Source organism: Cyprinodon tularosa, unplaced genomic scaffold (assembly GCF_016077235.1).
Source record: "Cyprinodon tularosa strain WSP-4 unplaced genomic scaffold, ASM1607723v1 ctg268, whole genome shotgun sequence".
In the NCBI taxonomy this organism is placed as follows: domain Eukaryota; kingdom Metazoa; phylum Chordata; class Actinopteri; order Cyprinodontiformes; family Cyprinodontidae; genus Cyprinodon; species Cyprinodon tularosa.
The window spans coordinates 792,028-814,956 of record NW_024038972.1 but is presented as its reverse complement, the minus strand read 5'-3'; the positions used below and the strand labels follow the sequence as shown (position 1 = coordinate 814,956).

The 22,929-nt window shown below is 36.4% G+C and overlaps 2 protein-coding genes across 3 annotated transcripts; one reads left to right on the top strand and one right to left on the bottom strand.

The window, feature by feature from the left end:
* The first annotated feature begins 2,970 nt into the window (after positions 1-2,970).
* On the top strand, positions 2,971-8,388 carry klhdc10 (kelch domain containing 10). Its single transcript, XM_038289406.1, has 9 exons — positions 2,971-3,235; positions 5,486-5,707; positions 5,804-5,958; positions 6,096-6,244; positions 6,363-6,447; positions 6,525-6,591; positions 6,811-6,858; positions 6,952-7,091; positions 7,928-8,388. Exons 1-9 carry the CDS (start codon positions 3,145-3,147, stop codon positions 8,135-8,137), a joined length of 1,167 nt encoding a protein of 388 aa, XP_038145334.1. The 5' UTR covers positions 2,971-3,144; the 3' UTR covers positions 8,138-8,388.
* Positions 8,389-10,432: 2,044 nt separating this feature from the next.
* cax1 (cation/H+ exchanger protein 1) lies at positions 10,433-22,169 on the bottom strand. 2 transcript variants are annotated; one of them, XM_038289398.1, is made up of 20 exons: positions 22,016-22,169; positions 19,563-19,730; positions 19,329-19,447; positions 18,485-18,593; positions 16,207-16,323; positions 16,067-16,128; positions 15,798-15,977; positions 15,538-15,723; positions 14,607-14,706; positions 14,342-14,483; positions 13,874-14,057; positions 13,137-13,236; positions 12,929-13,047; positions 12,750-12,787; positions 12,407-12,657; positions 11,629-11,762; positions 11,425-11,519; positions 11,244-11,322; positions 10,748-10,856; positions 10,433-10,602 (listed from the first exon to the last, which is right to left on the bottom strand). In XM_038289398.1, exons 1-20 carry the CDS (start codon positions 22,089-22,091, stop codon positions 10,529-10,531), a joined length of 2,442 nt encoding a protein of 813 aa, XP_038145326.1. In that variant the 5' UTR covers positions 22,092-22,169; the 3' UTR covers positions 10,433-10,528. The 2 variants fall into 2 exon arrangements, with proteins under 2 accessions (XP_038145326.1, XP_038145327.1); XM_038289399.1 differs by having other exon boundaries at positions 12,488-12,657.
* Between the last annotated feature and the right edge of the window lie 760 nt (positions 22,170-22,929).

Sequence of the window (22,929 nt, the reverse complement as noted above, 5' to 3'; positions counted from 1 at the left end):
AATGAAATAACATAGTTATTATATAATATAGTATAAAATAATTTGTTTTACAAGATGTATCATAAATAAAAAGTTAAATCCTTTTAACACGACTTACTAAAAAGCCACTTTAAAACATATACCGGTAGCAGTTCTTAACAAATCTTATTCAGATTTTTTTTAAGACAAAACTTAGCAGAGGTGACAAATATCCCTAAAAACTATAGAGTAGCGAATTATTCATTTTGCAGACGTACCTTACAATACGGAAGAGGATAAGGGCCACCGAAAAAAAAGTGAACTGAATTTTAAATATTATTTCAGTTTAATATGGGAAACTAAGTCAGAATTCTGACTTTAATCTCAGAATTCTGACTTTTTTCTCAGAATACTGACTTTAATCTCAGAATTCTTACTTTTTCCTCAGAATTCTCACTTTAATCTCAGAATTCTGACTTTAATCTCAGAATTTTGGATCTTAATGTAGGCGGGCACCATGAAGGAAGAGATGTGGGAGCACTCAGTTTCTGTGACAAAGATGTGAGTTGTTTGGGAGGGCCAGTAACACGTTGGAGGAATTAGGTGACTTTTTACGTGCCCTAGGGGTCCCTGGTTATAATATTTCATTAATGGAAGAAGGTGATTAAAACAAGATAACTAACAGACATGGCTATGGCTTGAAGCTAACATGTTTGTTAGCTGTCATAATTCTGAGAAAAAAGTAAGAATTCTGAGAAAAGAAGTCAGAATTCTGAGATTAGAATTCGTATTTTTTCCCATATTAAACTGAAATAAAATTTAAAAATCAGTTAACCTTATTTAATTTTTTATTCAGTGGCCCTAATCCTCTTCCGAACTACTAGGTTACCTCTGCAAAATGGAAAATGTGCAGGTTAGACCATAGATATCCATAATAAAGGCTAGATATCTTATAGCGGAGTCTCAAACGTCATCACCGGCGGCCATCTTACCTCAGGCAGGCTTTCTGTTGTGCTCTGTGGTACCTAATGTAAGGTGAGTGATCAGCACGAACACAAATACTCTTATCTCACTGAATTCTTGACGGATTTACAAACAGTTTGGTTTCTTACAAACATTATGAACGTGGCTATAATTCTAGATGCTTGAACATGTCGAAACTGCATATTTTCTTGTCGAAAAAGGACTTAATCATGCAGCATAGTTGTGCATCACGGCTACTTGCGCAAGTTATCAAGGCTGAGATTATTAGTCAATTATATAGGTTTTACTGACACCAATAACGATTGTATGACAATTAATCTTTGGTGTAAATTACAATATTTGTGGATGTGGTTGTAGTTATTAGTTGGCTAATAACAATAATCTGAGTGTTGTTGTATTTTCATTATTAGCCTAACGTTAGCTGGCTAATAACAAGAAGCTGCAAAGTGAGACCTAACGTTAGTAAGTTAGCAGCTAACGTTACAGTTTAGCTAGCTGCTAACGTTAACAAGCAACTTTACATCAGTGGAAGAGGCAGAATTTAACATGATTTCCAATCGATTTGGTCTGTCAACACATCTTACATTATGTTACAGGAATTTGCTGGGTTTATTAAAAGGAAGATGCCAGACTTTTGCTATGACATAATAGTATTACAAGATTGTTGTTGACTCAAAGCTTTTATAAGTTTGTATTAGTTTCCTTTGGACAACTTAAAGATGGTGTTGTGCCAAACATTTTCAACTTTCCAGCTCATCTTCAAAGGGCATGTGTATCATTGAAATTTAATCACATATTGATATACCAATCTTATACACCGTGAATTGTTGTTGGTCACTTTTGTTTTTGTTTCTGCAGGTTATATAATGTGTAAGCAGGAGGAGAAGATCTTCCATCCCCGTTTGCTGACATTCCTGCACTAGTACATGACCACAGCTACCTTCCTGTCCGCTTTGATGGCCTTGTGGACCACGCTCTCTTGTACATTACACAGAAGCTCAATAAAACCTTCCTTTTCAAAGGGCATTAGCCAAGCTATGTTTTTTGGGTCATTTTTTAAATCTCTGTCTTCCATGTGTATACCATCACAGTAGTGTAGGTGGGGATTTCAACATGCTACATCTATATATACTTGTGAAGGGGACTATTGTACCAATTTTAATAGCAAATAAATGTCACTTTTATAATGGTTTAAAAATAGGAACTTTTGTGTAATTACCCCTGATATAATATATTAATCCGAATAGTCTACATGAAACTTCAAAGTGTTACCTTTAATTTGAAACCTGGATTATGCTTCTACACCAAGAGGTTGCCACACAATAAGCCTTTTCTGTCAGTATTCCATATTTTATTATAACAATAATATTCATATTATAAAAGTATGTATGTAAATATAAATAAATTAGGACTGTGAAATAATTAATCACACCCAAATAAAAGTGTTTATTTATATATATATATATATATATATATATATACACACACATATATATATATATATATATACACATATTTATATATATATAGATATCTATAGATATATCTATATATCATGTTGTCATTCACTACACTGAGTTTTAATATCATATATTGATTTAACATAAATACCTTGTGCATGTGTATATTTATTGCAACTGTATTTTCTATTCAATGTTCTTTTCATATGAAATTCCATGGTTATAATTATTCATAAGTGTGCAGTATCATAACTGCATGTCTGACTTTTGTTTAACAAACCAAACAGTTTGAGAATCGTTAGACAATTGAGGAAGTTATGGTTATTTCAGTACATGCGCCTTTAAAACACAATGTTACGAATGAGCGAGCTGCCTGTAGCAAGATGGCCGCCACGTGCGGACGTCGACCCCCATTGGCCAGCAGCGCGGACGAGACATCTAGCCTTTATTATGGATATCTATGGGTTAGACCTACTCAATTAGATCATTTTCGCCTTCATTCATAACCCCAAACGGCAGGTGGCGCTAAATACCACTTCAGGTTGATTCTCTACAGCCAGTCGCCGTGAATCAGCAGAAGTAGAAGGGTCTCATCACCGGTGGGGCGAAAAGAAAAATTGTCAGATGGCTACGAAATAGCCTGAAATGCGAAATGAGGCTTGTTCGATTTAGTAGTCGTTGCATTTTTTCCACGTGACACCTAAAGGGTCTGGGGCGCAGAGGGAGAAGACGGAGACGAAAGATGTCGGACGTCGGAAGCGCTGACAGTTTTAAGCAGCTGAATAAATTTGAGAAACTGACAGGCAGGCCGCCGCACAGAGGAACATTAGCAGGTCGGTCAACAACAACAAAAACATTCAAATCATCGACACTGTTTTATTCTCACTCACATTACCTCACCAGGATGTCCTGAAATAAGTGATAAGATCATGCTAACTCCTTACATTTAAATAGAGATCATTCATATGTGTGCTGTAGTAACTGCAGCAGGGCAATGTGTGTTTTTTATGTTCTTATTTTTTCATAATGGCTAACATCACCTTGGTAAATATAAAGTTTAAAGCTTCTGAGTTTCTCTTGCAGTTGCCTTGCAGCAGCATTTGTATGTTTGACAAACATAATGAAAAACTAGTCTAAACTGTACAATCTAAACCTGCTGCGGGACGTTTTTGATTTGTTGGATTGAAAATTTGACTTCAAACTGATTTTTTTAATAGTTGGCTCGACATTTATGACGTGAGAGAGTTTACTCTTCTTTATGCCAACATCTATTGTTATGGACAATTATTTTCCTCCTTACAAGACTTATTTTTTTCCTTTTTTCTTAATGGAAATGTTCCAATCACCCAACATAGGGTAATATATCAGATAAGGATTAACCTTAGTAAATTCAATGCATAGTAGTGAATCAATTATTTGATTTTAAGTAAAAAGGAAAAACTTGACTTAGATTCAACTTTATTTATCTTTTGAGGTTAATCCTTCAGGTAAAATTCTGGTTCCAGTAGCTTATATAGAGCATAAAGAGTTAAAGCAAGATTCCATTAAAGATAAAAATAGGACAGACTATAATATAAAAAGAGTTTATATAGTAAAAAAAAAAAAGCATAATAAAAGAAATGTCACTTGTATATAAAAATATCTGCACTGTAGACAGCTCATGGAAGACTACATAGTAGCTGACTTGGATTATGCACTTGCTGAAAGAAGTCAAAACTCCACAGTAGTTTGCATGTGTTATTGCACAGGGAGATAGAAGAATATTGCACATGAGAGGCAATAGGTAATGATTTGCATAAGATGTCCACAGAGAGGGGTGCTGACCCTTGTCCCTCTTCCTATCACCTCCTCCTATCCAGTTTGGGTATTTTATATTTCAGTGTTTCAACTAGTTCTTCATCTAATGATTATATAGCAAATCGATTAATCTGTCGATTATTTTTTCGATTAATAATCAGATAGCCAAAGGTTTCTTTTGCAAAATTAAACCAAGTGAAACAAAAATTGAGTTTTTTAATCTTAAATGGAAAATGTTCTTTTACAATTTTGATATAACTGTTGCTCTAAGTGGGTCGCTCTGTCAGCTAAAGGCATGTTTTACAATCTCTATGCTCCATTTAACAATTAATCGTTTACTTAATTAGTTAATGATTATTTCCCATAATGGATTAATTACGATTAATCTGATTTATTGTATGAGGTCTAGTGTCAACATTCTTCCCTCCCGTTATAGAGATAGATTCATATATTGGCTGTCTAATATTTTTGACTGGTATTTATGCATGTGTGTTTTTCTTATTTCTTGTATTGGCATCCGCCAATACGTGCATTCAAAAAGTCATGCCTCCGATGCTATTCTTAGACTTAGACTACGTTTATTGTCATTTTGACATTTCCATTACTTAAAATGCAGCAGTGATCAAATGTAAACAATTTGGGAGAAAAAGACATGGTGCAAAAACACATTAATATGGAAGTTCAGAGCATTAATTATATGGTATATTATATGCAGTGTTTTGGTTTGCTGTGGTTTCAGTGTGATGCGAAGTCTGTCACATGATTTAGAGTTTCCTCAACAGTTCAGCTTCTCATTTTTAATGTTTGTCTTAATGTATTAAGAGGGTTCTTGTTGTTTAAATTGAAACTTAAGTAACATCTGTTATGATTGTGTCTCTTATTTCCTGCAAAAGGAGGAAAAAAATCATTATCAGCTTAAAAAATAAAATAAAAATCAGCCTAAAAAATTGTCAGCACATACCAGGGATCGGTTGGACTGATGTCAGAATAATCAGTCGAGCTTTAGTTTTTAATGCATTTCCATTTACTTTTCATACAGCAGATTTAATCGCATGCTATCACTAAACTGCTCTAAAGCTCCATCATGCTTTTAATAATCTTTATGACTAGCAGATGCAGATATTCATAATGCAGTGAGCTGTTTTCCATACTCGCCACTGAACTTTGCATCCAATTGTCCCGATTTCAATAGTTTATACCTAAAGTCCAATTAGATATTATTAATAAATGCAAAAGTGAGGCTGTAGTATGTCTCTCTTGTGACAAATTGACTCCTCTAATTCCAGGTCCTCCAACTCCTCCTGCTCGCAGTGGGCATCGCTGTGTGGCTGACAACACTAACCTGTATGTGTTCGGGGGTTACAACCCCGACTATGATGAGTCAGGAGGCTCAGAAAATGAAGACTATCCTCTATTCAGGGAGCTTTGGCGGTACCATTTTGCTACTGGCTGCTGGCAGCAAATTCGAACGGAGGGGTACATGCCGACTGAGTTGGCATCTATGTCAGGTGAAACATCTGTATATGTTTCCCGCTTTTTAGATTTCTATACCTTTTATTTACAGTAAGTGATGATTTTTCGTGTGTTGTGCTGTTTCCCTCCAGCTGTTTTGCACGGTAACAACCTTCTGGTGTTCGGAGGCACAGGGATCCCCTTTGGGGAAAATAATGGCAATGACGTTCACGTCTGTAATGTGAAGTACAAGCGATGGTCACTGCTCAACTGTCGAGGGAAGAAGCCAAACCGAATATACGGACAGGTAGCTGAAGAATTCAATTCCTTTTTTTTTTACTTTGCAAGTTAAGACATTTTTTTTAAATCTCTCTCAGTATTTCCTGCTTTGCCTCAACTTTCAGCCTCTGTAGCAGGATTCTCATTCAGATTACCCCTTTTCAGGCAATGGTCATTATAAATGGGTTCCTATATGTTTTTGGTGGAACGACGGGCTACATCTACAGCACAGACCTGCACAGACTGGACCTGACCACCAGGGAATGGATCCACCTCAAACCCAACAACCCGCCTGACGACCTGCCTGAAGAAAGGTCCAGTGTTGCAAATAACAAAAGGATTACTGTAGTTAATTTGTTGAGGATATATTTGTATATTATTTTTTCTGCCTCAAATCTGTTTGAGTTGACTTCCTATCAATGTGTGTCACAGATACAGACATGAAATAGCACACGATGGACAGAGGATCTATATTCTGGGAGGTGGAACTTCCTGGACATCATATCCTCTGGACAGGGTACTGCTCTGCTACGTCATTAAAGTCAATATCAAAATATCACATTTTGGTTAATGTTTTGTGTTTCCATTTTATAGATGCATGCTTACAATCTGGAGACAAACTCTTGGGAGGAAATCACAACGAAACCTCATGAGAAAATAGGTCTGTATGATGTCCATAATTCATCCTGCTTTTTTCTAATTAGTGCTTTGGAAAGTAAACTATATTTTTCCAAAATGGCTGCTTCAAATGATTAATGCTCCATTCTGTGGGTTAAAAAGTGACAAATCATCAAAAAAAAAAAATGCAACAGGGAGTTAATACTTACAAGACACTCAATAGAACATCTTAATAAATGTAGAACCGTCCCTCTTTTGACAGGATACCCCGCTCCTCGACGATGCCATAGCTGTGTACAAATACGTAATGGTGAGACTGATCATAACTAAGAAATATCTGCCTGCTTTTTATTAGCTTCCAGACTAATCTATCACTGTGTGAATTTTTCCCCCGCTGCTCTAGATGTGTTTATCTGCGGAGGCTACAATGGGGAGCTGATACTAGCTGATCTGTGGAAGCTAAACCTGCAAACTTTCCAGTGGAGCAAACTACCAGCAGAGATGCCTGAGCCAGCATACTTTCACTGTGCTGCTGTCACTCCAGTTAGTATCCTCTCTGTTTTTAGTTGCTCATGTAACACATGCATCCTTTACTCTCGTATGTTGGAGCGCTCAAAAAAAAAACTTGATGGGTTTCCTAATATGAGGGCAATTTAGATAAATATCGAATAATAGTTCATAATGACAGAATAATATTTGGATAAAATAAATAGTTTCAGTCTAAAGGTGTCACACATTCTTATGGGTAGGAATGTTCTCTTAATATTTAACTTTTAATAATTTATCTAAACCTTTCTGAGGTAGACTGAGGGAACTTTGAGCAAAAACCAGGTAGACACCTGATCATTTATTGTGGGTTTTCTCCCATTGACTCAGACCTCAGTCACACATTAGTGCTCCAACATACTTAGATTAATTGGATAAATGCACTTAGGAAATTACAGAGAAACAATACACTTCAATTCACAACGTCCTGGCAAAAACCAAAGGAGACATAATTCATTAAATAGTTTCATAATATAAAGCCCACTTGAACGAGGAGGCAATAAATTGATCAAATAGATAGAAAAATATCTATAATTATCAAAAATGTTATCTTTCCTTTCTAGGTAATACAATATCATCTAGAACTAACTGATTAGAAGTGGTTATACGTTTTTTTTTACATACATTTGTGTGATTGTTGTGCAGCTGAACCAGCCAAAGTTAGGATTTATGCGATGCATTGTGATCTTCAGTTCATGTTTTTAATTGAGCCTTTGATAGAACTTATGCATTTTTGACCAAAGAATCTTCCCCTAGAAGCTGTTAGCTGGTGAATGAGGTGAAGCTCCGGTTTATGTCGATCCATAAAGTACAGCTTTTGTCGTTCTTTTCAGGCTGGCTGCATGTACATTCACGGGGGTGTGGTGAACATCCACGAGAACAAGAGAACGGGCTCTCTGTTCAAGATCTGGCTGACTGTGCCCAGCCTGCTGGAGCTGTGCTGGGAGAAGCTTCTCAAGGCCTTCCCCCATCTGACTTCTCTTCCCACCTTTCACCTGTATAACCTGGGCCTGACGGAGGAGCTCGTAGAACGCATGAAATAGGCAGAAACGAGAAAAAAAAACTCCCAGCAGGACACTGGATGATGCCTGATGTAGCCCTGCCTTAAAACCAAAAACATTGGGATGCCTTTTTTATGTCCACTTCTTTTCTTCTTTTTTTTTTTTTCTAGATATGGCATTGAGCGTAAATATTTTTGGGATATATTTTATGAATTTTACTTGAATCCCTGCGCCATCACTGCATCGTTCTAGCGTTTGGATTCTGGGCGTCATCTTTCAAACTGACATATTGCAAAAAAGAAAAATACCACGTGAAAAAAGAATTTTACTCTAATTTCTCCAAAATTGCTACAGATATTTTATAAACGCAGAGCAAGAATATTAATGGATGTATATTTATTTCAAGGACTTTGCTGGTGTCTTTCCCTTCATCATGAACTGATGTTGCCATTTGCACATTTGTCCCATGGTGTTATTTGTCTTATTTAATTGACTCTTCACACATCAGCAGCCGTTTATTTTAGTCTAAAGATGAAATGCATTGGTTTGGCTATTTAGCAAAGTTCCATTGATACCATCTTGTTTTTGTCCTCTCACCAGAGGGAACGTTCTTTGCTGAGAGTTGTCAAATAGAGTAACAGTCGTGCATTTTGGCCTCCAAGTTTGCAAAAGATGGCCAAATAAGGAAACCTTTTCTCCTGCCTTGGAAATGTCTTAGATTTATGGTTAATTGCCTAAAACCTGTGGAGACAATGGGTATTCTGCATCGCCAAGACCATTTACAACTTGATTTGTCCATGTCTTTTTATTTTTATAGCCTAATCATCATGAAACAAAGTTAAGGTTAATTCCAAAAAGCATCACTTTCTAGATTTAATTGTAAAAATCACTACATGTCACTGTGAATTGGGTGCTCTATGCTTTTAGTTCAATGAATGATACTTTTACTTCCTGTTAAGTATAATGGCTTTGCACTGGGATCTGCTTCAGTAGCACATTTGTTTATCCTGCAGTGCCTTCTCCAAAGACATATTCCATAGATGTAAGATTTCTGCATGAGCCCCTTTTAAATATTCCAGTTCATGCAATGTTTCATTTTAAAAACGTGTCCCTTTCCACTAACTAAATCCGCTCCAACATGCTGTACTAAAAGAATTGAGACATTTTTTTTTTAAAGGTTTATTCAAATGATGCCAAATATCTTTTGTCATCTTTAATTTTTGTTTGACCCGTGCCAGTGCATGAATTCTGCACTTATTTTAATTTCTACCCTGTGTTCCCAGATTCTTTAATGCATGGTGCATGTACCTGCTTTTTAAATTATCTTTACTTGTAAAGATGAAATTGAAGGTTCACTAATATGTTGTACAGTCAAATTTTATGAACATTGTCAGTTGTGAATAAAAGTATTGTCTAAATAGTTTGGTTCTCGATGTCAATGGCTTGTTTAGCATGATTAACAGTAACCTTACAATCTATGTTCTCCCCTGGTTTAAAAGGTATAGTGGAGGATTTTTGAAAAAACCTAGCCTCTCCACTTAAAAGATGCACATGCACAACCTTGTACCAGCTCCTAAGAGGGAACGCCTATTAAACGTGCGTGAGAGCATCCACAAGCCCATTTCTCCTCGTGCATGATGTTTAAAGTTGCTGTTTGCATTGTTCATACAAACTTACTTTCCAAAAGAAGATGTGCAACTTTTCCACTATGTCAGACTCACCACCGGATAGTTAATATGGGGACGAGCACATAGGGCAGCCTTACGTAACCATATCACCAGAATGATTGACAATTAGGATGACTTATTTTGATGATCCACCCAGAAAAAGAAAATCCTCCACTATAGCTTTAAGATATATGGAAACATTCTAAAATTCAGCAGTTTATCACTGTAGCATAACAGACTTGTTTTCATCTTCGTCTCTATGCGACTTCAGATCTGAGTACTTTTTCCTGCGATCATTTAACCCATGAATGTCTGTACAGTTCTGCCTTACATTTAAAATATACTGCCAATCATTAAATAACAAAACATTTAACACAAAAATAGAAGTACCTCAATCCTTACACCTTCAAAATTTGAGATAACCAAAATACTTTACATTGCAGAAAGCCAAATAATTTCACTAAAAGCATGCAAGTAAAAAAATATAGAATTCCCAGACCGATTTATTCAGAAATTTATTATTTTATCAGCTTTTCAAAAATGTACATTCATATTCAACATTCAAAAAAAACACAAATGCAAAAACAAAAGAAATAGAACTTTTTTCAGCAGATTTAATCATAGAGCATCATAGTAGAAGCTTAAAGGACATTTCCAAAACTTGGATCATTTGTCCATCTTTTGTTCCTCTGAAACTAAACCAGCTGGACTCTGGTGACTTTTGCTATAAAACTTGAACAGATGCATCATTTTCTTTCCAAAGAGATTAACAGGAGCGTGGAGAAGGAGCGAAGAAATAAACCGCTAGAACGATGAAGTAAACCACTACTAGGGCTGTACCTGCAAAAAAATAAAATAAAATTGAAGAGGAATATAAATGAAAGTTGTCTGCTCGTTAAAATATGCATTTTAGTTCGATATTCTACATGTGTATCTGTTGAGTCTTGCAAACTAGAAGCATCAGTTTGTAAAACAAGGAACCTACCCTGAAAGTAGTCACATTTTCCATCCATGAAGATGTAGTTTACCAGAACAACGCTAAAGATGCTGGCCCAAAGATGAATATCACTGAATACAAGCACAAATCCCACATCCTGGGTGCAAAGAAAATAAATTCTGAATGAATATTAAACCAATCTCAGGCTAGGCAGTTTGTCACAGACATTGCATGCCTGTATTAAACCCAGCAGAAAAAAAGGCTTAGTTTATGATTTAACAGTAAGCCAATCCTGGTAGCACAAAATGGACATGAAGTCTTGTAAAAAAATCAATAAATAAAAATTAAACAACAAACACTAACCTGTAAAATCTAACTTTTATACAGTTTACTTATAGAGTCAAATGTGGCTTTTATTTGTCAATCACATTTTCAGTGAGAGATTAGCCTACTGCAATAAAAAGTGAATATATTCTTTTCATTTTTTACAAAACGGTGACGAATGTTGAAAGCTCAAAATGAACAAAAGTTAAAGCTTACTTACATAGAATGCATTAAACAGGACAAGAAGCGGAATCTGAATCATGCAAACCTGCACAGCAATGCAACTGCCTACTTCGAGGCTGCAAAGAAGAACATTTGCACATTTTATAAACGGATTACTCATATTCAAATTTCTAAAATGTATAGATATTATATAAAGACAACAGCTATAACAATCTAACCTTAAGCTGATGTTGTTCTGGAGTGCAAACTGGATGCCATTGACAATCTCTGGAAGCTCTGGTACCATTGCCAAGACGGTGACGCCAATGAAGTACTGCAGGGAAACAAAGTGCAGCTCAGTTCAACTAGAGAAGCTCTAGTTGAATCATTTGAACCAGATTATTGCCTAGTTTACAGCTTCAGACATGGTGTGTCTTAACTACCTGGGAGATGGAGGAATGACTCAGTATGGGCTCTATGTTGACAGTGCAAAGGTCTGCACAGCTAGCCATGAGAACTGTGGCAACAATCAGCACAGCGAGAGCCCTCCATCTGGACCAGTGCACAACATGATGACCTGATGCCAACAGAGGTCGTATCAACTCACAAAAACTCATAACATGTGTATTTCTTTGAAATAATTGTCTACCATCCTTAAACATTTTAAATAGCCCTCAAATATTGATAGTCAACAAAGCAGTCATTTAGCAGGAAACAGGGTTTTTCCTGTTTTCAACATAAATATCTTGGAAATCAGAAATGGTTTGAAAACAATTCAGATATGATTTCTTAATCTAAAGTAGTTAATGCGTTAAATCCTAAAGCCCACAATAGAAACTCCAACAAGGCTCCATGAAATGTTTTGGTTACATTCTATTAATGAAAGTAAATCTACATGCAGATGATGCATTTCAATTCCTACTTTTTAGCATAAAAAAAAAACGTGAGGAACACAAAAATGTAAAATTCAAAACAATAATAAAATATTTCTAGTAAAACATTCGTGGCAGCACTTTTACTTAAAATGAATTTGACCAGTTTCGAGTAGAAGATTGATAACTTCATTACAGCTCTCTACTCACTCTTGGTTCACAGTTTCAGCATGCATGACTACCTTCACAAACTGTTAAGATAGTCACATGCAGATTGTAGTTACTCCGACAGGTAACATGCAAAAAGATTTGAATTTTTCATGCAAAGAACCACATGCACCCCACACACCTTTCAGATTGTGGCTAGGTGCAATAACGCAGGCATTAATACACATGTTGGTAGGAACCAGACGGGCTGCTGTGACCTCACCAGTGGGATTGTTGGTGATGGTACTTTGCCGTGCATACTGACCGTGCGGTTGGCCCCCATGACCATCACTGACATGGATATCATAAATGTGGGCATGGGTTTTTAATGTGAAAATGAGCCCGATCAGATACGATGCAGGCAGCAGGACAGAAATGGTGTATACCAGAGGCCTAGAAAACAATAATTCCTTCATGAATCCATACACAAGTGGAAAAAATAAAGGAAATGTGTATGTAATCCTGTTTGTAGCATCTGGACTTACTCAATATGGGACAGAATCAAATGTGGGTCAGCTGTGCTCTGTTGCGAACAATAACAATGTTAGATCATTAGATACATTTATATACCAATTCAAACTTTGTGAAGTCAAATAAAAGTATTACTATAAAATATTTGACTTGTGCTGAAAAAAAAAAAAAAAAAAAAAAAAAAGCTGCCTACCGTGTCATAGTGGCAGTCATTGCAGATGAATGGTACAGTAGCATTGCCCGGGGTACTGGAGCAGCTTTCACACACCAGATTACCAAAGGTCTTTGAGAAGAGGGTGGGTGCAAACACACCTACAGAAAATAAAGCATATAAACATTGTTAGGATGGATATAGACTGGGAAGTGTGTTTTGGAATAACTCATTAAGACACAATCCTTACCTCCAATGGATATAAAGAGCAAAGCCGAACTCACTCCAGCTGAGCGACTGTTAAATTTCTGTTCACTGTGTTTGATGCCCCCAATAGTCATACAGATACCCTGCAAAAATTAAAGTTATGACACTTCAATACAATGTAAAGTAATCCCTGTAATGCTTTTGCATAACAGTGGACATGTGCTGTCCTCTAAATATAACACAGCCATTAAATTAAAGTCAACTGAGGATATGATAAAAAGATATCTGCTCTGCATAAAGATGGCTTAGGTTGTGCAAACTGAGGAAGTCCATACAGATAAGTAAAATCAAAATAAAGCCCATACAGCAGTTTAACAGCACAGCTTCCACTCACAACAGGCCTTTTTGACCAAAGAAGCCGAGTTGACATGGTGAGCTTGTCAAGGCTCTGACAAAATGCCGCACACTGTATTAAGTTAGTCTGCAAAGCTGTCCTACCAGGAGAAAGCCTATCCTAAGGATTATATAATTGAAAAAAAAAATTTAGTTGTTAAATGTACTATATAAATAAAGTTTGTTTGATATACAAGAAGGTTTAACAATTAGGTTTAAACCTTTTTTCCATAAACAGTATGCTGAAAAACAAGCCAATTAAGATTAAGTAACCAAATCCTGTGGTTTAGCAAGAACATTTTTACTTGGCGACTGCAACATTTCCTCTCCAACAGCCATCATTTGTAAAATACTTTAGATCCTCAAATTTCTCTCAATGACACTTACTGGTATGAACAGAATGCAGCCAATGAGAGTCCCAGCCAGTGCCGATTTGACAATCTCCTCATAACATTTAGTGGCGGCGCGGTGCCCTCGAAGCAGCGCTGTGATGTAGAAGGTCATCTCTGTGATGGAACCAAATGTTGCATTGACCACTGCTCCCACTGCGAAGTTACTCTGTGCAGAAATGCTGAACATACAAAATCACACTGAAACTATTAAAAATGCAGAATGCAACTCTTTTGCAAAATACATTCATACAGTTTGAACTTTAACAGGCCTTTAAGTTTTTTAGTAAGTTATCTTAAAATCAAAAAGCATCTAAGCCCATAATGGAAAGATATATGCCGTGTTAAAAAGATAGACCTAAAAAAATTAAAATAATTTAAATAATATTTTTGAAAGAAAGCGGTTAAAAATCTAAATCAGTTTTTTTGCCTCATTTCTTTGAAAAGAAACAAAATGATATTTTACCTTGCTATTCCCATGCCAATATAGTAGGACAGGGGAATGATGGAAGTGATGGCTATTGTAAACATCGTCTCTGCACTGAAGTATTTATGCTCTCGGTCAGTGTAGCCAATAATTAAACTCATAAATACCAGAGGTAACAGGTCTGCAGGAGGAAATTAAGGAGGAAAAAAACAGGTGAATCCAAAAACGTGTAGGTTTTTACATGTTCTGAAATGCTGTTTAATTATAAATGGTTCACACATCCATGATGTGTTAAAAAGGATACTGAGAGCAAAAATGTTTATCCCCTGGACAGTGTATTTGTAGTAATACACATTAAAGGCCTGGTAACAGTATAAGACGACTCTGGTCTCGCACACATTTGTCTGCAGGATACGAAAAAAAAAAAAAACATTAAATGGTTAAGAAAATGACAAACATGACAAAGTTTTGCGCTTCAGTTTGTATGGAGTCAGCTTGCACTCTTGCTATGAAAAGTGATAAGATTAAAATGTACATAGCAAAAGGAATTCAAGTTATTCAAAATTATCAATTTAATTCTAACAAAAAATAAAATAAAAGATTCCTCCAGGCATCATTTCAACTGGCTTATGGTTTGCTTAAAGAAAGTGTTGACAAGGACAAAGCCTTGGGGAAAATAGCTACAGATGCTGTAATTATGTCTCTTTACCCAAACTGATTCACAGAAAAAAGATATTGTGACTTAACAGTTTGAATCCACATAAACATCCATCAGGAAAAAGGTCCTTAATGATGCAGAAAGTGGAACATCTAAAAACCATTTATATGTTGAATTTTTTCACTTTCTAGGCAGATTTACATTAATCCAATAACTCTAATATGTACAAAAAGATAAGAAACTTTGCCAATACCTCCCTTGCTAATAGAACTAGCTGTAATTTGATGAAGAACAGTGATAGGCAATTTGTTCAGGGATCAAACATAACTTAATCCTATGTAGTGACCTACTCACACTTTTGCACAGAAGTGATGCTTTTTTGATTTTCTAACTTTATTATTGACCCTTATTCGCAAATACAAAATAATGACAAACAATATAAAAGAAAGGTTTTGTTTTTTAAAACAAAATCCATCCGTCTCAAAACCTATGACTAAATACAAGGTACATAATTAGTTAAAAGTTAACTGTTTTGGTGTAATTTATGTTCAATATCAATTTAATGAGTTTAGGAAACCTTATCAAGAGCATGGATCTCAATGTCCTCCGGTGCCATGAGGAGAACTGTGGTCAGGATGCGGCTGTTCATTTTTGCAACAGGGATGGAAAAGACTGGAAGCCAGGACAGAATGCATGCCAGGGAATGGACCACTGCCAGAAGCGGGTAACCCAGCAACAACCAGAGAAAAGTGCTGAGGCGACACTGCAGAAATGCATCAGAGATTGATTTAGTCAGAAAATCTTGGGAAATTATTCAATCAGTTTGGAAACTCTTACCCAGTGCGTTGAGGTTTTCCGTGGAGAAAGAGGTGGAACAGGAATCTCAACAGGGAGGGGGGAGGACACCAGGAGTGGAGCACAGTCCTTGGCTCCAGCTAGATCCTTATCATCTTGCTCTTGTGGAATAATCTCACAGTTTGTTGGCTTCACCGCAGATATATTGACTAAATTACAAGCCTAAAATTTTAAGGGATCAGTCATATAATGAATAGCTCATTATAAAGTGTATTGAGATTTAAAAATATTTTTTTTTTAAATAAAGTTACCCTCTGTATGGATTTTCCAAATGGCCAAATTATATACCAGGCCAACTTTAAACAGACTTTACCTGAAAGAAACAAAACAAATCACTCAACATGCAGAAAACAAAGTGTCTTAATGATGCTGCTTGTTCTAGAATACAAACCGTAAGGGGCCCCGAGGATTGTGAGAAACATCACAGGACAAATGAGCAGATAGATTAATGAGGTCCACCAGCCAAATAAAAACACATAAACTATATTCCCAAAGGTCACAACTGGAGCTGGAGGAATGAAAGCAGAGAAATTTCAGGAAAGTGGTTAATGTCATGTTAAAGATTCGACCACAGGGTTGTAAAATATATTGCAAATTAAACCATTGTAGCATCCCCACCGTTTACATTGTGCATTTTTTCAGAAATGCCAAGACAGCAATAAATGCAAAGGAATCATTAAAATAACCAGTGTCCAGGCTCTCCTTTAAACCCAATTAGTTGACATTTAGTGTAGTATAGTTTTAGAGGGTAAAGAGATGATATGGGGTCAAGGTTTTTAAACATTAGCTAAACTATCATATTGCCAAAACAGTAGAACTCAGCCAGAAGCAACTTTTACAGTAATCCATCTTGTTAATGTGGTTATAATGAACAAAGTCTCTTAATAGTCTCTCCTGAAGCTGATGACTCTGCATCTAGGACCTAGAACCTTTGAACCTGATTCACAAAGGCCCCTTTTAAAATACAGGTGCTGGTCATAAAATTAGAATATCATGAAAAAGTAGATTGATTTCAGTAATTCCATTTAAAAAGTGAAACTTGTATATTATATTCATACATTACATACAAACTCATATATTTCAGATGTTTATTTTGTTTAATTTTGATGATTACAAATGACAACAAATGAAAATCTCAAATTCATCATATCAGAAAATTAGAATATTGTGAAAAGGTTCAAAATTGATGGCCCCTGGTGCCACACTCTAATCAGCTAATTAACTCAAACCACCTGCAAAAGCCTTTAAATGGTCTTTCAGTCTAGTTCTATAGGCTACACAATCATGGGGAAAACTGCTGACTTTATCAGTTGTCCAAAAGACGACCATCGACACCTTGCACAAGGAGGGCAAGACACAAAAGGTCATCGCTAAAGAGGCTGGCTGTTCACAGAGCTCAGTGTCCAAGCACATTAATAGAGAGGCGAAGGGAAGGAAAAGATGTGGTCGAAAAAAGTGTACAAGCAAGAGAGATAACCGCACCCTGGAGAGGATTGTGAAACAAAACCCATTCAAAAATGTGGGGGAGATTCACAAAGAGTGGACTGCAGCTGGAGTGAGTGCTTCAAGAACCACCACACACAGACGTATGAAAGACATGGGTTTCTGCTGTCGCATTCCTTGTGTCAAGCCACTCTTGAACCACAGACAGCGTCAGAAGCGTCTTGCCTGGGCTAAAGAGAAACAGGACTGGACTGCTGGTGAGTGGTCCAAAGTCATGTTCTCTGATGAAAGTAAATTTTGCATTTCCTTTGGAAATCAAGGTCCCAGAGTCTGGAGGAAAAGAAGAGAGGCACTTCATCCACGTTGCTTGAAGTCCAGTGTAAAGTTTCCACAGTCAGTGATGGTTTGGGGTGCCATGTCATCTGCTGGTGTTGGTCCATTGTGTTTTCTGAGGTCCAGGGTCAACGCAGCCACATACCAGGAAGTTTTAGAGCACTTCATGCTTCCTGCAGCTGACCAACTTTTTGGAGATGCAGATTTCATTTTCCAACAGGACTTGGCACCTGCACACAGTGCCAAAGCTACCAGTACCTGGTTGAAGGACCATGGTATCCCTGTTCTTAATTGGCCAGCAAACTCTCCTGACCTTAACCCCATAGAAAATCTATGGGGTATTGTGAAGAAGAAGATGCAATACACCAGACCCAACAATTCAGAAGAGCTAAAAGCCACTATTAGAGCAACCTGGGCTATCATAACACCTGAGCAGTGCCACAGACTGATCGACTCCATGCCACGCCGCATTGCTGCAGTAATACAGGCCAAAGGAGGCCCAACAAAATACTGAGTGCTGTACATGCTCATACTTTTCATGTTCATACTTTTCAGTTGGCCAACATTTCTATAAATCCTTTGTTTTTATTGGTCTTCAGTAATATTCTAATTTTCTGATATGATGAATTTGAGATTTTCATTTGTTGTCATTTGTAATCATCAAAATTAAACAAAATGAACATCTGAAATATATGAGTTTGTATGTAATGTATGAATATAATATACAAGTTTCACTTTTTAAATGGAATTACTGAAATCAATCTACTTTTTCATGATATTCTAATTTTATGACCAGCACCTGTAATACATCCATCACTGTTATGTGGTTATCACTACACTACTACTGTAATGTGCAGCCCTATTTAATAAAAAAAAAAACAGACATAAAGGACCTTCTATGTGCTTCACAATGCTGAGATCAGTGTGCAGTTCTTTGTCAATGTCAGATCTGTCTTCAATTGGTTTCTCAGTCACATTGCCTTTCCATTTTCTGAATCCAAACTGGAAAAAGAGAAATACAGAAAGATTTATTAAAGTTGAAGAGCACTTACAGAATAAAATTGGGTAATAGCATTTTTTAAGGCAATCACAGCTCAGTCAGATCATTATTTGCAGTTTTTCTGTTAGACATGTGAAAGACCAGATTGTTTCCAGCCTAAAGGCGCTCTTTAGTATAGTTACCTCATAAATAAATTAAAGCACATGCCTTAAAGTCATGCAGATCCCCCATAGCACATCAAAGGCAATAAGGTTAATGATCGGAGAAGTTTGAATGACAAAAAGGCTTTCATTCATCCTTGTTGTATCAGGTATTCCTTTCATGAGCAAAGCTGAGAGAAACTCATGTTTTTTTTTTTTGTTTGAATGACAGAATTTAGCAGTGAAAGAGCTGATTTGATGCAGTAAACATCACCTACCCAGAGGTGTCAAACGTATTCATATTAACTCAAACAGAAGTATAAATCCTGCTGTTTGAAAATAATTATCTTAGGCTTTTTACTCAAATAAAAAGTACAGAAGTAGCATTTTTTATAACTCCTTAAAGTATAAAAGTAATCCAGAAACAATGTTAAGAAGTGATGCTTTACAGCCCTAGCCTATTAAAAGAACATGGATCTACAACTTTGGATGATAATTTCCTTAGTTTAATAACTAATAGTAACAGTGTCAAATTTAACTTGGCATAATCTTGACAATGTATTTTGGTATGTGGTTACTTGACACCTTTGCACCTACCTTGTAGTTGTTAGCCTCTCTGTGTGCTTCCACCTCATTATTAACTCTGATTGTGGTCCTCGAGGTACCATCATGCCATCCTTCCTCTCCATGCCTTGGAGGAGAGTTCCCATGTGCCCCTATATCGATAAAAAACTTGATTAAATTCCTTTCTAACAAGTAAAATATATAAAGAAAGAGACATGAAAGAAATGGGACTTTTGATAAGAGCTGGTGCAATTCTGAATATATTACCTCTTGAGACAGCAAGCAGACATTTTGGAGTGAACTGGCAGAAGTGTTGAGCAGAACCATCTGGGGAAGGTGTCGCCAGCGCACCTATGTCTGCATGATTGGGGCCAACACACAGCCTTTCAGGCAGCCGTGGGAACCGCTGGTGATGCTCAGGATCGCAACAGTTGTCTGAAAAATGATCAAGACATTGAACAGGTTTCAGAAGTGAAACGAATTATACATTTTGCACATTTTTAGATTAAGAGTTTATCTAAGAAGGCAAGATAGGTAGTTATTAAGAGCCAACTTATGAACGGTTTTCCATTTGATTCATGATTTGTTATATAACAAAGTTTTATATGTACAGTATTTTATCATAGTATGCTTTTTTACTGTCTTGTGAACTGTTTTAGAAGTTTGAACAGTCCACTAGGGCATTAATTCCACACTGGGGGTACACAGACCCCCAGTGGTCCATGAATGCATTGCAAGGGGTAAATGAAAAGAGAGAAGTTTTGTCATTTTGTAAACACAGTGTATACAAAACGAAATTTCGTTTTGTACAGCTTTCAGACAGTAAATGACCAGAAGCTTAGCAGTGAAATGAACATTTATATTTAATACAGTGCAGCAGTGCTCAAATGTAAACAGTGTGGGAGGAAAAAAAACATGGTGCAAAATTCATTGATATGGAAGTTCAGAGAATTTCAAGACACGTATATATGGTGTAAATATGCAGTATTTTGGTTTGGTGTTATCAGTGTGATGCAGAGTCTTTGACTTGATTTAAATATTATTTTTAATAGTTCAGCAGTCTGATGGCAGTGGGGAAAAAGTTGTTGCAGAATATGCTGGACTTGAATCAAATGATGCAAAGCCTCTTCCCAGAGGGCAGAAGGGAGAACAGTCCATGGTGGGGGTGTGAGGGGTCATGATGAGTTTACAAGCTCAGGACATGCTGCGCTGGGATGAAATGTCTTTAATGGAGGAGAGTGGAGCCCCAAAATAGGGCTTGAATCCGTGTTGCTTTCTGAGCACCCAATTCAAAAATTAAACAAGCTTTTATCAACAAAAAAGTTAAGTTTTTCTTATATGTTTGAGTTCACCTTCAGCTTTGTCACACATCCAAACCAAGCAGAGGAACAGACTGGTACACTAAAAAAAATAATGCAACCACTTTGGCATTAACTTAATCATATTTAGTTACTTTAACACAATTGTTTATATTCTACTAACATGAAACAATTGTGTTAAACTAACTAAATATGATTATGTAAATGCCATGAAACGGATGCATTATTTTTTTCAGACTGACTGAGCTATCAGAGCTCATCAAAGCAGCTCAGGTGTCTTGATGCAAACCAAGTTAAAGTTATTAAGTCAGTCTGACTAAAATTTTTGATCTGCAATTTGTTCCCAATTCATCAAGTTTAAATGTTACTCAGAGCACCTCCACTTTTACAGATAAAGGGTTAAAATATTATTTTGAATTTATTTTGATTCCTTTCTAACTTGCAGGCAACATACTTATGTTTTTTTAATTTAAGATGGAAAGCAATAAATGCCCAAGAATTAAATGCTCAAATTAAAAGCTTAAGTAAAATATATTTTTTTTAACTTTATAATCAGTTATTTTATGTTCCACTTTTGGACAATCAATAATTCTGACTGAACGTGTTACTCATAGGGGTACACATGTCAAAACAGGTTAGGAAACACTGCTCTAAGGACCAGGTATAAATGTTATTGTTCAATATTAACGCCTGCCTCAAATCAAATTGTAAAAAATAAAATGCATAATAAAGCAGAGCACGTGGATTGTAAAAAAACAAAAAAACAACCGTGACTTAATCACTCCTTTGTAACCTGTGTGAAACTAACAAAAACCTCATGAGAGTCATGAAGAGTCCCCCTTTTTTCTACGGTCCACCAAAACTAATCACATTATGGATGCATTACACCCCCCAGATGAAAAGTTCCTGCATCAATTTGAAATTTAAAATAAATACATGCAAGTAGGAATACAAAATATTTTGTCAATATCAACAAACGTTTGTTTTCTGGTGTAAAAAAGAAAAAAGTCCAGGAATAGGGAGCGAGTAACAAACAATTATTCATTTAATAATCAATTTATTGGAGCGTCTGCAACTTTAACAACGACTAACTTTAGACTAATTATCACATTTATTATTAATGCAAAAATATTTATTAGAAAAAAAAAAAAACAATTGTAAAAGCAAAGCCAGAGAAGTAAATTATTATTAGATTCCAAAATTGAGCTTAGTACTTTAAAGAACTGAAACTTTTAAAAACTTAACATTTAGACCCCTTAGTGGCGCAGGTGGAGTTAATTAGAACGCTAAAAAAAAAAAAAAAGAAGAACAACTTAGTAGTTTTAGTGAAAACCGACAGCTTCATTTGTAGCATTAAACCCAGGTGTGTGTATGTGTGGAGAATTGGGTAGTTTCTATCACCTGTTGATTCAGCCACAGATCTTTTCCGCAGGTTATCCACATCTCCGGACAGCAAGGAAGACGCTTTAAATGACATTTCTCTGGAGGTTTTTCCGCACTCCAATGCGCTCTGGTTGCTCCTTCTCCTCTTTATGCCTCCTGTCCTCCTGACTGGCTGCTCATTACGCACAGAGACAGAGAGGCGTGGAGTGCTTCAATCTCTGCTCTTTATTTTCTCCCATGACTGAGAAATGATGTTAATTATCTTTACTCAGGTTTATCATATGAGTTAAATTCCTATGTATTATATGTAAAGCCTAGATTATTTAGTTTTGATATTTCACTTTTTTTTATTTTTTTATTTTGCATTTAATGAAAGTCTGTGTAGCGCCCTCTAGTGGTTTAATGGAGACAGTAAAATAAAACTGCAAACTCAACTTGAGGTGCTGAATTCAACCTTACTTACTCACGAGAGGTATCTATACCTAAGTACACATTTTAGGTATATATACTTATATTCAATTCAGTTTATTTACATAGTGCCAATTCACAACACATGTCATCTCAAGACACTTCACAGTTCACCAGATCATACAGTGAAATTTATTCAAAGTTTTCTATCTAAGGAAAACCAGTTGATTGCATTGACTCGAATGCAATCCCTCACACTAAGCATGCTTGTAGCAAGAGTGGAGAGGAAAAACTCCCCCAGAAAACACACAGCCAGGCAGATGAGCTCCTGGACCAACTCCAATGTCAGAGGACGAAGAGAGCACAGCCAGTCACAGTCAGAGAAAAAGGACTAGACTGGAAAACAGGCCGATCTCCAACATCTATAAACAAAGGTTTTGATGGCAGCAGCACAGCTGATATTTCTCTCCAGGATGGTGTCACAGGCAAACAGGAACAGACGAGGCGAAGCTACTATGAGAAAA